This window comes from Pan paniscus, chromosome 11 (genome assembly GCF_029289425.2).
Source record: "Pan paniscus chromosome 11, NHGRI_mPanPan1-v2.0_pri, whole genome shotgun sequence".
NCBI classification, from domain to species: Eukaryota; Metazoa; Chordata; class Mammalia; order Primates; family Hominidae; genus Pan; species Pan paniscus.
In genome coordinates, this window is record NC_073260.2 from 107957665 (window position 1) to 107974434 (window position 16770).

Consider the following 16770-nt stretch of genomic DNA (forward strand, 5'->3'; position numbering starts at 1 on the left):
ATTATGAATATTACAGTATATGGTTCTTAGTCTTCAGGCATGCACATAGGGTCTCTTTCGTCAAGAAGCACATATACCTGGACTGAGAGACAAATTACTGATTTGCAGTCCTTAATTATTTAATGAGAAATTACAGTGAGATCCCAATATATAGATTTAAATCTTGAAAACTGCCCCGAAAACCAGGCACGGAATGAAAGATTATCATCTTTATACGATAAATAAATAAATTATATTTAAAATAGATAAATTTATATTTTAAATCACAACTAGCTTTGTACAAATAGGAGCAGATTTATTTTGTACACTTAAGATTATGGGGGAAATGACATAAAAGCTCATGCAGGTAAAGCTTTTGCCTTCTCATGTGTAAAACAAATATCTAAATATATGTCTATTTGTGTCCACATACAGAGTTAAAGGACACTTTTCCATGAAATAACACATTCCTTTAGAATTGCTGTAGATTTTCATAATTTTTAAAAAACATTTCTATTGTAACCTACATCAAAAGGGCAGCCAGCGTTTTTTTTGTCTGGCTATACATATGCATTATAAAAAAGTGAGTCTACTGTAATTACCAGTTTGCAGAGCAAATTCCTGCAGGGTTTGTACTCTCCCCATTAGTAAAAGAGATAAGTTGAAATGTATTAAAATTTCACTGTACAACTGGGAGTTTTTGTTCACAGTAAATGTGTTAATGTTTCTTCATTGCTTGACTGTTTGTGTTTAAATTTAGGCAGCGTGCCCAACAGGGACAAAATTATAGGATAAAGCTATGTATAAAAGAAAATCCTTCAGAGAGCACCAATAAGGCTCTTTTTAAAAATAAGCAGTTACATATAATAGTACATGGCTGTAGCCACAGAGAAAAGTTTTATCTGTCTAGTTCAGAATTATTGGAATTTTTCTTTCCCTTGTGTAAAAGTTAAGAGGACCGAGCTTATGTCAATAGCTAATATACTTTGATGTAAAAACATCCATTATTTTATTCAGTGTCACTTCTATAAAAAGAAAAAGAAATGATTTCTTTTTGTTGTTCCTATGATGAAGAGAAGCTAATAGCATTTTGAGAGAGAGGTGATAGATCACATTTTCTTCCCGAGTAAAGGAATTCTTTCTTGTTAAGAATTCTAATTACAGCCTGTTATATTTTTGGAGTATTTTTCTCTGCTTTTCTTCGTTGCCATGAACTTAGTAAATACAATTATTCATGTAGATAGGCTTATTTTTTAAAAAATTAATCTACAACCACAATCACCTAGCATGAATATGTAATGAAATTCACAATCACAGGGTAAAGGCTCCTGTTTCTTTGCAGTCTAGAGAGGGCAGAAGTTGCAGTTATCTGAAAATGCTGGCTGTATAATCTTTGGCCAGCCAGGGAATCAACGCTCCTCTTTCTCTTAAATGTTGAAAATATATTGTAGTTTTTACTGTTTACCTTTTGTAGTTTCTTCTGCCTGCTTCTCTGTAAATGAAAATGAAAGAATTTGCCAGTATCCATATTCTGTCCCAAATGTCTCCATAGATCCACAAACAAATGGTGTAAAGAGGTAAAAATAAAATACAAATTTTCATTTTGCATTGTTGCTGTCTTAGAAATCGGGTTTTGCAATTTACCTAGTGTGTGTAGATATCTGGAGGGGAGAGAGAGAAAAATATGAAGGTATATGTGTATGTATTTTAGTTGTTTGTATTTGTACATTCACGTACCTATAGGAAAACATAAAAAGCCCCTTGGATATTTCATACTGTATATTAGCTTTCCTTCAGAAAATATATTTTTCCCCTTAAATAGGTTGATCTCCCCTGCCCCAAGATGTTTAATTTTTATTTCTTCCTCTACACTGTTCTTTAAAACATGAATTTGTAGCTGATAAACCTTAAAGTCCTTCATAGCCATTACTTTCTTTTGGCTAATTTGTAGAAAGGCACCATATGAAAATTGGATTTTTGATCTGATGGAGTGATTCTTGAGTTCTTATGAACCATTTATAGTCTATCAAGTAAATCCTTCTTAGTTCACGGATTATTGACCCAATGGACCATATTAGCTGCTTCGAAGCTGTTATAGCCCATTATGTTGATTCAGCTGACACACATGTGAACCCAGTCCACATGCCCAAGATGACATTAACATTGTTCTAGAAGACTTTTTTTTTTCCACAAGGCTTTGTATTTATTTCTTAATTTTCAAGAGTTAGCTCAAAGTTCCTGACAACCATTACATAGGTCTCTTGCTTTGCTCAGTGATGTTGAAGCATTTGTTATTAGCTAGATAGTCTGTTTTTTCCTGTCTTTCTCTTTATGTCTGTTTTTAAAAACCATCTAATCTTTAAAAGAAAAAAGAGAATAGTTTTTTTTCAGCATACTAGCACACACTTTATCTTCAGATTCATATAGATTTCATAGAAATTTGTGGGATTTCTCTGAGCATATGAATTTAGCTCTTTGAATTTGAGAAAACCACCTTTTAGAAGAAATGGTAACATTGTATTTGTGTTTTTTAAAAATGTATTACCTGAGAGGTTTCACTTGAAAAATTCCAGTGACTCTGGCCACTGGTGAAATCAAGATGTGCCTTCATTGATTTATATGAAGCGCTAATGAAGCCAGTCCAGGTCTCAGCACAGACCCCTGGGGAATCTATGACCTAACATAAATAACGTATAAGGGGGCACATAGACTGTTCATCATATCACTATTATTATTTGTAACAGGTATGATTCCTTTGCTGCTACCTGCTTTTAGGTGAAGAAACATATTCTTTTATAATCAGAGATAATTATGATACACAGTTAGATGTACAGTAGAAGGTATTAAAATGTTTGTTGAGATGTGTCGCTGATGGACAGTCCCAAGACAGGTATAAGTAAAATGCTGTAGAATAAACCAAGTGTTCCTGGGAATATCTTGTCTCACTGTTTTCAGATTTTGACGTTTTTTAATATAACCATATAAAGACTATAAAATACTGTGCTGGGTCACTTTCTTTATTTAAAAGTGTACCACTTTTTGGCAGAAAATCCTAGTATATATGGTTAACTGCTTACTTAGCAGTTTCACTTTTCAAGTTGGTTAAACCTTTACCCGTCCCTCTCCCTTTTTGTGTAGTTTTGTTCACATCTCCTATTTGGTTATAAGCTCCTATTGGAACTGAAAACATATCTGAGGAAATCTCATTGAGGAGGAGGGGAACAAGGGGATTATCAGGCTCCTTTCCTCCCATACCCAGGCTGAGTAGAAAGAGCCCTGGATTAGTAGCTGTGGCCATTTAGGGACATCTCAGAGCCTCATTTTCTGCTGTTTGAAAAAATCTCTAATTTTAGGGATTTTGATGATTAAATACAAGAATGTATTTGAAGTATTATGCAAGCTTCATAGCACTGTACAAACATGGGATATTATTAGTCTTACAGTCTGTCTCAATTGGCCTGGGTAATCAGTTGTCATCTGAAATGTTAAATTCTAAAATGTAACAACTTTTCTCCCCTGTTGCTTTACTGGGGTAAATTTTATCACAAACCTAGAGGAGTAAATTTAGTTAAAAGGTCACCTACCTATGCTCTTGCTTAGGAAATGGATTGATTACAGTGCTTTGGCATTTGAAATAAGGTGGGCAGCTCCTTTTATAAAGAGGGTAAAGATGTAGAGGAACTCCTTTCTTTAGGGAGCCCTTCACATTCCATCTGGGAAGGGAAAGATACTGACTTAGGATGAGGTGTTATATTTGGCACAACTTGGGACAACTTTTGTGTTACTTCTGTACATCTTTGCTTGGTCACCAAAGTGTGGGATAATCATGCAAATCGATCGTTCTTTCTAGGATTGGAGGTGCTTTTGAAACATACCAGAATTTAAGCTTCATCTTGTCTTGCTTCTTGCTTAATGAGGAATAGTTTCTTTGTAAAGTGCTTAAAGGTTTATAAGTCTTTGTGCATCTCATTATAAATCCTGTCCTTATTAATGTCTTCTCTATCATATTATATTAGTAATTGTTTTCATGAATGCCACAGAGAAATGTAATCACATTACCATCTTTCAAATTGCATTAGTGAAAATGAATAAAACATATATCAATGGAATACAAAATTGCTGATTCAACATTAAGATGAAATGAGATTATTATTACTTAGCATCATCAGATATGAGAAGTGCTTTGCCTCCTTCTATAAAGTTAGGTGTTCTGGTAAATATAGACTGAGTTAAAATGTGTGTTTTTCTTTTTTTAATGGCGAGCTAACCCCTTATTTTCAATTAGGTGATAGGTCTGTTCATGGAAGGACTATTTACTTTCTATTTATGTTATTACAGCTGCCTAAGTAGCCTGTAAAATTTGTAAGTATACAGGCAATAAATGGAGTATCTTAATTGTTAAATGTTAGGTAAGAAAATAAAATGTTTTTGCCTAAATTGAAATGCCTTTTCATTTCATGTTTCTTTAATGTTACTAATTGCCTAACAAAATCACATGTATTATCATAGGCCTAATTTAATTGAAACACACACACACACGCACTCCAAAGCTTGCGTATGCTTTGATGCCATAGAAGCATGGGTATTTTCCTTATATAATTGGCTATATCCCGCTGTTGATTTTTACTCTGAACTTCTAAATTATTTAAATGGGGCCTTTCTTATATCGATTGATAGTAGGTTGTGATAGTAGGTAATGACTATGGATGCTTATTGGATCTCTGTCTGGGAAAATTTATATGCCTGTGTGTGTCCCTTTCTCCCTGTTTGTATTTATATATTCACACAGTTGTAGAAACATTTACACTCATATATAAACATATGCCCAGAAGTTTCTGGTTTTCCCTCTTTGCCTATTCCCCCTAAGCCAAATTTGTATCTTGACTTTTGCTGAAATAATTTTTTTCATCACAGTAAATTGAGGATTTTTTTTTTTTGGTGGTATACATGACAGAATTCAGCATTGTCAATTTTTAACAAATTATCTTAGAATTTTTTTAATACTTTGATATTAATATTGCTGAGCATCATAACTGAGAAGTTTTGTTTTTGTTTTTGCTTTTGCTTTTTTGCCCCGCAAATATTTGAAAGATGTACTGGATTTTTCCGGATAGAAAAATGGCAGTGGATTTTTAAATGGATATATTAGGTTTTAATATTTTCAAAGTAGAAAGGATTTTCAAATATAAGCAACAGTAAAATTTCTTTGTTCACCGTCCGTGTATGAACTCACTTAGCATTTGTGTATTGGAGACCTACTGGGCGACAGATGTGCTGCATTCTGTCTCCTGGGGAATGATATCCTTATGGGATTAAATGGTTTTAACACCACTGAAAGAAAGTAGGTGGGGCAGCGGGATTCCTCCCACCCTTTCCCTGTTTTAAACAGCTTGATTGAGGTATGTTTCACTTACCATACATTCCACCCACTTAAAATACTCACTGTATTTTACTATGTTTATGGTTAGGTTCAGTTATCACTGAACATTTTTATCACCTCAAAAAGAAACTCCTTGCCCTTTAGCTGTCACCCTAAGCCTCATCCCCCACAAGGCAGCCACTAATCTACTTTTTATCATTACATATTTCCCTCTTCTGAACATTTCATCTGAATGGAATAATAACATTTGGTCTTTTATGACTGGCTCCTGCAACTCAGCTTAGTGTTTTTCATGTTCATTCATGTTGTAGTATGTATCCGTGGTTCATTCCTTTTTATGGCCAAATAAACTTTCATTATATTAATATACTGAATTTTGTTTATCCATTTGTCAGTGGATGGAGGGATAGCGTTTTATAAAATGAGGTTTTAAATCTCCTGATTTTTAACATCAGTTGATGTTCAAAGGTCAACTTTTCCCGGTGAATCTCTTTCGATTATTTTGGATGTGTTTATTGTGAAGCTGATGTATTTCTTTGGTTCATAACATTTTTCTCAAGGTTTTTTTGGGGGGGAGGGGAGGGGTGGTTAACCATCTTTAAATTACCCAGCTTTTTGTCTTTTACCATGTTGCCCGCAGTTTAAACCAATGGTACCTGGCCTTTTAGTGAGTCCAGCAAACCCAGGCTCTTGCGAATCTCCTGTCTCAGTTATAAGATCTAATGTGTTTTTTCGTTGAGAAGACACCAAGAAATTTCAGAACACATTAAGTACAACAAAATAATCATTTTTTACCAGCTTGCTATTTCTTCATATGACATTAAAAACAATTAGACAAATGTAAGGACCTTTCTTTGAATTGTTAATTCATTTTTAATTTTCTGGTTACCACCAAATAAGAGACATACTTTTAGGTATAATTTTCCATCATATGAATGTTTGAGTAGATTTTTTTAAGGAGACAGAATAACTTCATTGTTTCTCATTTGCTGCTGTTACTATTACATTAGGAGTAGTGACATTTGCACTATGGTTTAACATGCTTGTGGACCCTTAACATTTATAATCAGTTTTATAATCACTGATAATCATAGCATGTAAATTCTGTGTGCATTGTTCATTCAGACTTAGATTTATGTATTTCTTTGTATAAATGGAGAAAACATACCCACCTTACTAAAACTATAGATTTATATTAATACTCTCATGGTCAGAATTAGATAGACGTTTTAGGTTGTTAATAAAGCTTTTTTGTGGGATGTTTAAAACCATAGATCTTTTGACCCATGTTCTGTATCTTTCTGACTCACCTCTTCCTTGTCTCCTTTTGATACTTGGTTGCAAAACTCTTCAGTACAACAGGTGGATATTCTTTTACATTCATCATAGATGAGTTTTGTAATCAAGTACAAGTGAAATTGATATGTAGTCTTGTAGTTCATGCTGGTCTTAAGTAAGCTTAGTAGTTGTCCACCGTGCAAGAAAAAATGCAGAATTTTTTCGCTCAAGCTGTATTGTGATGTGGCCAGTTAGGAAGCTGATTTCTTCTCCCAAGGCAGTATTATATAAATTCTGAAAATTATACAGGGAGATATTTGCTGACTTAATCACCATTACTATCATGTGAGTTTTTTAGTCTTTGTGGCAATGTTTGAAGTACTGTCTTAGCATATCATACACAACCTATATAAAAGTGCTTGTTTCATCTTTTTGGTCATGTTTATAAGATCACTCTCTGCATCCACAGTGCTAGCAAGCCATTAGTTTGTTTATTGCAGTGTATTCTATGGCAATCCTGGAATAATTAGCTTTCAGATTCATTACGGATAATTTGCTATTCCAGATTTTCGTCCACTAGGATAGACGTCTTTTGTATGTGTGTGTGAGGTGAAGGTCTCACTCTTCCATCCAGGCTGGGAGTGCAGTGGTATGATCATGGCTTACTGCATCCTTGACCTCTGAGGCTCAAGCAGTCTTCCCGCCTCAGCCTCCCACGTAGCTAGAACCACAGGTGCATGCCACCACGCCCGGCTAATTTTTCATATTTTTATAGAGACAGGGTTTCACCATGTTATCCAGGCTGGTCTTTGGCTCAAGCTATTTGCTCTCCTCGGCCTCCCAAATTGCTGAGATTACAGGCATGAGCCACTATTCCCTGCTAGGATAGAAATGTCTTTGAAGAACAAATTTTCTTTTTTTAAGCCAGGCACAGTGGCTCATGCCTGTAATCCTAGCACTTTGGGAGGCCGAGGCAGGTGGATCACATGAGGTCAAGAATTCAAGAACAGCCTGGCCAACATGGTGAAACCCTGTCTCTACTAAAAATACCAAAATTAGCCAGCCATGATGGTGGGCGCCTGAAATCCCAGCTACTTGGGAGGCTGAGGCAGGAGAATCTCTTGAACCTGGGAGGCGGAGGTTGCAGCGAGCCAAGATTGTTCCATTGCACTCTAGCCTGGGCAACAAGAGCAAAACTCTGTCTCAAAAAGAAAAATTAAAAAAAAATTTCTTCTTTTCCCCCCATTAGAGCCTTTTATTAATTATTGTGATGCATTTTCTTTTACCACTGTACATACTGGCTAATTTTTATATTTTTTGTAGAGACTGGGTTTTGCCACGTTGCCCAGGCTGGTCTCGAACTCCTGGGCTCAAGCCATCCTCCTGCCTCAGCCTCCCAAAGTGCTGGGATTACAGGTTTAAGCCACCACTTAACCTGAGTGGCTGCTTATGTTAATGACTAGCTTTTTCTATAATTTAATATTAATGTAGGTCATGTACTTAACTATTAAGCATTTTAAAATATTTTAAAATTTCATAATTCATATTGTAAATCTTGCTATACTTTCCAGAGATTAACAAGGGGAAAGAAGAGTTAAAAAGGTTTTTAGGGCCAGGCACCGTGGCTTACGCCTGTAATTCCAGCACTTTGAGAGGCCGAGGCGGGTGGATCACGAAGTCAGGAGTTTGAGACCAGCCTGACCAACATGGTGAAACCCTGTCTCTACTAAAAATATAAAAAATTAGCCTGGTGTGGTGGTGCGTGCATGTAATCCCAGCTACTCAGGAGGCTGAGGTGGGAGAATCACTTGAACCCTGGAGGCGGAGGTTGCAGTGAGCTGAGATTGCACCACTGTACTCCAGCCTGGGTGACAGAGTGAGATTCCATCTCAAAAAACAAAACAAAACAAAATAAACAAAAAATGGCTTTTAGGCCAGGAGCGATGACTCACACCTGTAATCCCAGCACTTTGGGAGGCTGAGGCGGGCAAATCGCTTGATCTTAGGAGTTTGAGACCAGTCTGGGCAACATGGTGAGACCCTGTCTCTACTGAAAATACAAAAATTAGCCAGAAGTGGTGGTGTGCACCTGTAGTCCCAGCTACTTGGGAGGCTGAGGTGGGAGGATTGTTTGAGCCCAAGAGGCAGAGGTTGCAGTGAGCCGAGATTATGCCACTGCACTCCAGCCTGGGTAACAGAGCTAGATCTGTCTCAGAAAAAAACAACAAAAATTTTTTTTTAAGTTATGTATGGGAGATTGGTGAAGGTTAATAAACCCATGAAGAGAGCTCCTTGTGAATAGTTGTTTTTGGTTTTGTGTGTGTGTGTGGAACACCAAAACCCAGAACCGGAATCAGTTTTTTCCTCTCTCATTATGATTAGTCATTCAGAATATGTGCTTTATGCTTCTATTTGCCCAAAGGCCTTATTTTGCCTTTTTAAATTTGCGTCAGATAACTGGGATAAGTGTCCCTAAACAACGGCTAATAGGAGTTTTATCAGTTAGCCTTGTGTGTAGTTCTTTTGTGAAGTACCCTATATATTTACTGAAACAACAATTTGTGCTTTCCTGAGAAATATGATTTGGTCAGAAGATTGGGGTTCAATTCACATAAGCTTGCAGAATTGGAACCAACTGTAGAGCTAGAGACCTCAGCTTTAGTGATAACAGAACCTATCCTCTGTATTAGAGCTTTGGAATGCATCCAAAATACCTTCAAATGTACTTTTATTTAATATTCAGATATAAAAATGTTACTGACCAAACATTGATTAGTTTTTTTACTAAATTATTCTTCTTTGTATATTTTAGATGTACTTTTGCATATGAATATTTATAATTATTTTATTGTAAGTTTTCTTTAGTTTTCTATAGGTAATGGAAATAAACTGAGTCATAATTGGGAGATTTGTCTTCTCCACTAGATCATTTAAGAGCCATGTAAAACACATAAACGTTTCTGAACCATAATAGTAAAACAAATAATAATCTGTGTGCCTACCTTAGAGGACTATAGTATGAATAATATGGTATTATGTATGTCAAAGTGTTCATTTATTTATTAAGACTAAATATGTGTTAAGCAATTTGCAAGGTGTTGGAGTAAAACAATACATTGGGAAGAATCATAAGAGAGAAAACAATCATTTAAATATAATATGTGGAAAGTTTCTTGTGGCCGTAAATGGTTGTCATTTATTGAGCTTTTCCTGTTATCGGATAGATTAACACTTACTTTATGTTCATTATTTCATTTGAGTGTTTTGCCACTGTTGCAATGTCATTGTTACTATCATTTTACAGATGAGGAAATGGGCTCAGAGAATCATGTATTTTTAAAGTGCCTTTTGAGCACCTGTTATTTGCCACTATACATTGGAAAGCCCAACAGACATGTCTATCCTGCCCTCATGGAACTTAAATTCTAGAGGGGAAAACAGACCCATATCGGATACTCACACCAATAAATATAATATTCACAACCTGTACTAAGCATTATGACAGATCAATTATGATAGAGGAGTCTAGTGGGGAACTTGTCTTGAATGGGAGACAGGGCAGCTGCCCTGGGAAATGAGTGGTACTTGAACTCCAAAGAATAAGTAGCCGTTAACAACTTAAGCAGGACTTGGAAGGAGGGAAGCTAGAGAGCACGGTATTGGAGAAGTAGGGATTGAGAATTTGGATAGCAGAGGAGTCAGCTGTCCAACCAAGGAGAATGGACAGCCACTGTTTCTACTCTAGTAGGCAGAATCTGACAGGAGGGTGAAAATAACCTCAGTCAAGCAAATAACAATCAACTGTGTGGATCTCTTAAGAAGAGAGAATGTTCATGCAGATGGGGAGAGAAGAGAAATGTGTAGGTTAATTAGGAGACAGTTTGAATAGTCTAGAAAAAAAGACTGGAATTATGGTAGTAACAGAATAAAAGACAGGAAAGGAAGGGATTCATAATCTTTGGAGGAAGGCAGAATATCAGTGAAAACTCTGCCCTATAACTTGCTGTGAATGGAATCGTAGCTCAGGATTCTTAGCTCAACGTGATGGTGCACGCCTGTAGTCCCAGCTACTGGGGAGGCTGAGGTGGGAGGATTGCTTGAACCTGAAAGGTTGAGGCTGCAGTGAGCCATGATCTCACCACTGTACTCCAGCCTGGGTGACAGAGCTAGACTCTGTCTCTTTGAAAAACAGAAGGAAAAAAAAAAAAAAAAACATTCCTAGTCAGTGGAATGGAGAGTTGTTTCTGATTTCTAGATCTGTGACTTTACTAGTTGATTGACTTTAGGTGTAACTTAGTAAATTATCTCTACCTTAGTTTCCTCTGTGAAATAAAAGTAATAGTAGTAACAACTTTATGCTATTGTCTGAGAACTAAGAATGCTGATGTTTGTAAACTCTCTAGCACAGTGTCTGGAAAATGGAAGATATTCAATACATCTAGCTATCATTATAACAGGTAATAATTTACTATTGTAAATAAATAAATTAAAATCCTGAGGTTTGGTAGAGGAGGAATAATGCATAGGAGATAGTCCTCCAATCTGTGTAAGGGTTTCTTTTATGTTCTTAGTTAGGGTTTCTCCTCTAAACTCACTGCCCCCAAACCCCAAACTATCAAGTCCTTGAGCACAGGGACACTGCCATCCACTTCCCACCACTTAAGAGGCAGTGCCTGTCTCCACAGTGACGGTTTTTGCTTAGTGATGATATTTGAAGCTGTAGGAGGGCATGAAGTTGCCAAATTAAAGAATGAAGAGCTTGGCCATGGGAAACACCTGTATTTATTTACAGTGGAGAGAGAGAGAGAGAGGAGAGAGCAGTTGCTGCCAGAAGAACTAGGATAGTCAGTCTCTACAGCCAAGGAATGAAGGAGAGTTAGTGCAGCAAGCTGCATCAGAGTCTGGGAGGACAAGGAGACTAGAAAAAAGGACCAGATGGGATGAGAACATTGCCTCTCAGAGAGACAGTTTCAGGCACGTGTGGGGCAGAATCTGGATTGTAGAGTTAAAATGTAGGTGGTGGTGAGGAAGTGGGAGCACTGGTTGCTGGGTGCATGGATTTCTCTTTCAAGAAGTCAATGGTAAAGGTAAGCAGAAGGAATAATTACTTTCAATAAGCTGCAGACTTAAGAAAATGTATGGTTGTTGTTATGGTTGTTCTTGGGGAGTTGGGATATGCTGATCATCTTCACTGCTGCCTCCATTCAGCTCATGTCTGAGAGCCTCCAACCCTCTTCTGGGCACTCGGAACAAGACCAAGCTGTATGTGTACATTCTGTGAACGAGAAACCTTGAAAATGCAGGTATAAAGAAAATAGCAGACAGTTTCCAATAATGGAAATTGAGGAAAGAATTACAAGGCACCCTGGCACCCTTGTTAGGCTGGGTCCTGGAGGCCTGCTTTACCCAGACCTGAATACTGATCTCTGCATAGATAGGTGGGAACACTCTGACTGAACTCTCTGCTCCTTTCTGCATACCTGCATTTTCAAAGTGTGTAGTTCACAGAATATAACAGCTTGGTCTTGTCCCGAGTGCCCAGAAGAGGGTTGGAGGCACTCAGACATGAGCTGAATGGAGGCAGCCGCGAACATGCTCACAAGAATGAAAGCATATTCATTTCGACTCTTCCCAACTGTCTCCTTGTAATGCATGTACATTTTTGAGGCTTAACTGGTTTTGATAGTTTTATGATAATTTATGTTTTTTTGCGTGTGGGTGAGTTGGCCAGTGATCACATTGGTTCTATTTTGTTGTGAATAAATAGTATGTCAAAGTTTTATGCTGTTTCAAAAATGTTATTTAGAATAAAACTTCCTTTGAAGCGGCAATAGTCTCTTACTCAAAATATTTATTTAGACCATATTGTTTAAATATATATAATTCCCTTAAGGGAAAATTGTAGTCTATATAAATCTGAATTTAAAACAAATAGACCTTCTGGAATTCATAGATATACAAAATGGATATTCTAGTGCTTAAGTGTTTATATACAAAAGGAGTTGAGGTGTTCTAGTGTTTGTATGTTTAGGTACAAAAAGAATAGAATTCATAAAAAGGAATGATGATCTAAAAAGTTGAATTCCCGAATGTACCAAATGTGTAAAGTTATTTAGCTAAGACAAAATATTTGAATCATAAACTTGTTCAGAGTAAGTGAATGAATGATTCAACCAGTAAAAAAAAATAAATACACATAAAAATAAAGCAAATCCACAGTCTATTAATTTGTTCTGGTCTTAAATATGGCTGTAATTAAAGTTGATGAAAGTGTGCTTTAAAGACAATACAAAATTAGGATATTTTAATAAAATAATTAAATATTATCAAATTAATGATTTAAATATTTGTGTCTTTTATGCTGGAGTTTGTATTAACTGTCCTTGAAATACCATCTCATTTTATTGGCCCTCCCTTGATTTCGGTAAAGCAGAGCTATTTTTTTAAAGCATTTATGAAAGCTTTTATTATTGCACTTCAAATTATATGAATGTTTTAATGTCAACATAGTTCCCGTATCTGAATTTATAATTAGATAATTTGTAAAGTTCTTGTTTTTAGTGGAAACGCTGTCCTCTAAGCTCTTTTTATTTTGGTCACAGTACAATCAAGTTTTGAGTTCATTAACTAATGAACATGTTATTTAAATAAACTATTTCTGACTTGGGATGTTCTGATATATTTCTCAGTTAACAAATTATTGAAATTTAAGGACTTCTGGAAGAAACGTTTCTCCTTATAGTCTACAAATTAATCACTTCTATATACAACAAAGTTTACAACCTAGCTACAATTGGACCATGTTTGGAAGAGAGATCCTGAAATATCAGGGAGATTATACAATTAAATATTTCCCTAGTGCTAAATCGAAGCACAAATTAAAGATGCGGGTGAAGTATGAATGGAGTCTACAGTGAGGACTCCAACATCTGAAACCAAATAGGGATCCATAGATTTAATGTTAATTAATAGAAGAGAAATATTTTACACTTGCCTGATCTAAAGCATAGGGAATGGTAAAAGCCTGCTCAGTCTTATTCTCTGTGAATGGAATTTGTCCCAGTCATGTTAACAATATCCAAAATACTGCCTGTTACAAATGAGACAGTTTCTATAAAAATCCTAATGGTTCCAGAAATATGAGCATCTGGAGCTGTGTGAGTGAGCATGGCTTTCAGGCACAGAGCTGCAGTTTCAGGTATCCCCATGCCCACCCCTCCAACCCAGAATCAGTAATCATTGATTGCATCTAAGTCTGCAGAGAGATCTTTTCCTGGCAGTTCAAGTAGTTACAGTAGATTGTTAATCTGCGAATGATCAGACTAAATCCCTTCTGTCTTCAGAATTTCTATGCAAATTAGAATTAACTGTATGAGATAAATTTATTAACTGTAGTCCGGGAGCGTAGGTCAGCTTTAGCACTATTCTTAAACATAGGTTTTTATTCATAAAAAGTTACACTCCATTTATGCTAATTTTCTATGGATTCACTTTATAATATTAACTGGTGAGATGGTTTTTTAAAGTGGTTATAAGGAAATGAAAGATTTTTAAGTGTGTTTTTCAGTTTTCTGCAATACAGGTATAATGTTCCAGATATAAAATATTCACATAAATGATTTTTTCTGTTCCATGTCTGATCTGAAACCAAAATTTAAACTTATTTTCTTTCTTATGTCACTGTTGAAATAAGAGGAGGATTGTTTTTTATTTTTCAAAACAGGAACGAAAATAGAATAAAAAATATTCAAGGAATTGGGATGTGATTAAATAATAACAGAAATATGTTAGGTCTTATTGAGCACAGGAGTGTCTTTAAAATATATTTGAGAGTTTAGCACAACATTTAATTGAAATTCAGCAGAAGAAAAGTAATATTCTAATAATAATATTTGTGTGCCATATTTTACTTTCACAAACATTTCACTTGAATATTATTTTGTTACAATGTATTTTTTGCTTTATTGACAAGTAGAGAAATTTAAGTGGAAATATATATTAGCAGCAATATACTTTTTTCTTTTTTGGATTTGTGATGTCGTAAATCCAGTATCTTATCGAATATGTAATCCTTTATTTTTATTCTAAGTTTGTAATTTAAAGGTTACTGTGAATGACCTAAAACATTGTATTAGTGAATGAGCTTTTGTTTTCTTTACCTTTTTTAATAAGAGATTTTGGTGATATCTAAATTTATTTTTAAAACTCTCCAGGCCCCTACCATCATAAAGTCTTTAAAAATGGAAGTGGGCAATATTTATTGAAATGGTGAATATAGTATCTTTGAACAGATGCTGACCTTTTTTTCCTCCTTTATTTTTCAGGCCATCCGTTGCACACTGGTAAACTGCACATGTGAATGTTTTCAGCCAGGGAAGATTAACCTGAGGACTTGTGATCAGTGTAAACATGGCTGGGTGGCACATGGTGAGGAAAATCTGGGCTTTTCTTCCCGTTCTTATTATGTTCATGTTCGTGTGTGTGTGTGTGTGTGTGTGTGTGTGTGTGTGTGTGTGTGTCTGTTTAGAGGAGTCACTGGCCTGGAGAAGAGAGAGGTCAGCTGTGCTCCAAGTGTTAGTTAAGATTCAGCCTGCGGCTCTCAAACAGCATATTCTCAGCTCCAAGGAGCAGTGCTAGGCAAGCAGCTCTCAGCAGAAGGCCAAGATGTTTATAGGACAGTTGGGCTGTGAAGTTCTTACTGAGCATGGGCGCAGCCAGCAAGCACCAGGCCTGATGGAAACTCAAACATACCACAGTTGGCCTTTCAGGGCCTGGACCTCAGAGGGAAGCTGGCAAATCCTCCTTGCTTGAGAAGTCCTCGATGACTGCTCACCCTTGTCGTATGTGCTCGGGGCTGAGCTTATCCTTCTAGATGTTAAATGTTGTATGGTCTCAGGTGGACGAGAGAGTGAACGGGAACATTATTTGGCTGGTATCTGAAAATATAACCTGTAAATACTCCCTTTCAGTGTGCATGGGGATTGGAGGTGGTCGACGTAGGTAGAGTGTGAGCTCTGTGTAGGTGTGTGCTGGGGTGGGGAGACCCCACGCGAAGGATGTGAGTGTTGAGGGTTTTTGCCAGGTGCACAGAGCCGTTCTGTCGGTGTGCCCTGACTGAGCATTCAGCATATTCCTGTGTATGGTTTATGTTTATTCTGTTTAAGTAAAAGGAGACTTGGAAATAAGCAGACTTTTTTTTTTCCACCTCCCAGACTGTAGAATTTAAAAAGATAGGTAATGTTTATAAAAAGAAATCCTGGCTTGAGATTTTTTGACAGCCCCGGGTATTGCCTCTTAAGTGGACATATTCTTCATTCCCAAGCAGTGCCAAACATCCAGTGGGTTGTATTTTTATAAATGTCATGTTATTGTAGCAACATCTGAGGTAACAACACTGGGCCATGCCTCGAAATGCTTTTAATTTATCATGTACCTTGCTTGTGAGGGCGTGTGTGATGGAGTTGCGGGGACATTTCAGCCATGTTTCTGTGAGAGAGAGTACTCTGAGAGGAATACCCGGGAAGGGGTATGTTTCCACCATGCAGCCACAATCCTGCAGTCCTTCATGCCCACAGGGATAGAGCACTTTCCTGCTTTATTAACAAGGCCCAAATCAGCAACAGGTCTCAGTCCAGTCTTGAACAACAGACGAGCTGCATTTACTTCTGCAGTCTCTTTATGTTACTACATTCAATGATTTCGTCTCTCTTCATATATTAGTTTGCTAGGGCTGCCATAACAAAATGCCACAGGCTGGGTGGCTTAGAGAGCAGAAATTTATATCCTCAAAGCTCTGGAGGCTAGAATTCCAAGATCAAAGTGTTGGCAGGGTTGGTTTCATTCTGAGGCTTCTCCTCCTCATTTGTAGATGGGCACCTTTACATGGTCTCTCCTCTGTGGGAGCATGCCCTGGTGTCTGCAACCTCCACCTCCCGGGTTCAAGCGGTTCTCCTTCCTCAGCCTTCTGAGTAGCTGGGATTACAGGCATGCGCCACCACACCCAGCTAATTTTTGTATTTTTAGTAGAGACGGGTTTTCACCAGGTTGGCCAGGCTGGTCTCAAACTCCCGACCTCATAATCTGCCAGCCTCGGCCTCCCAGAGTGCTGGGATTATAGGTGTGAGCCACTGTGC

General features: G+C 37.0%; 1 protein-coding gene across 15 annotated transcripts in view; it reads left to right on the forward strand.

The window, feature by feature from the left end:
* BNC2 (basonuclin zinc finger protein 2) overlaps nucleotides 1–16770 on the forward strand; it is a 461841-nt gene that overhangs the window by 275408 nt on the left and 169663 nt on the right. For all 15 annotated transcript variants that reach the window (XM_063594470.1, XM_063594471.1, XM_063594472.1 and 12 more), the window contains one exon: nucleotides 14962–15064. In XM_063594470.1, the coding sequence (XP_063450540.1) occupies nucleotides 14962–15064 (103 nt within the window). The remainder of the gene's footprint in view (nucleotides 1–14961; nucleotides 15065–16770) is intronic.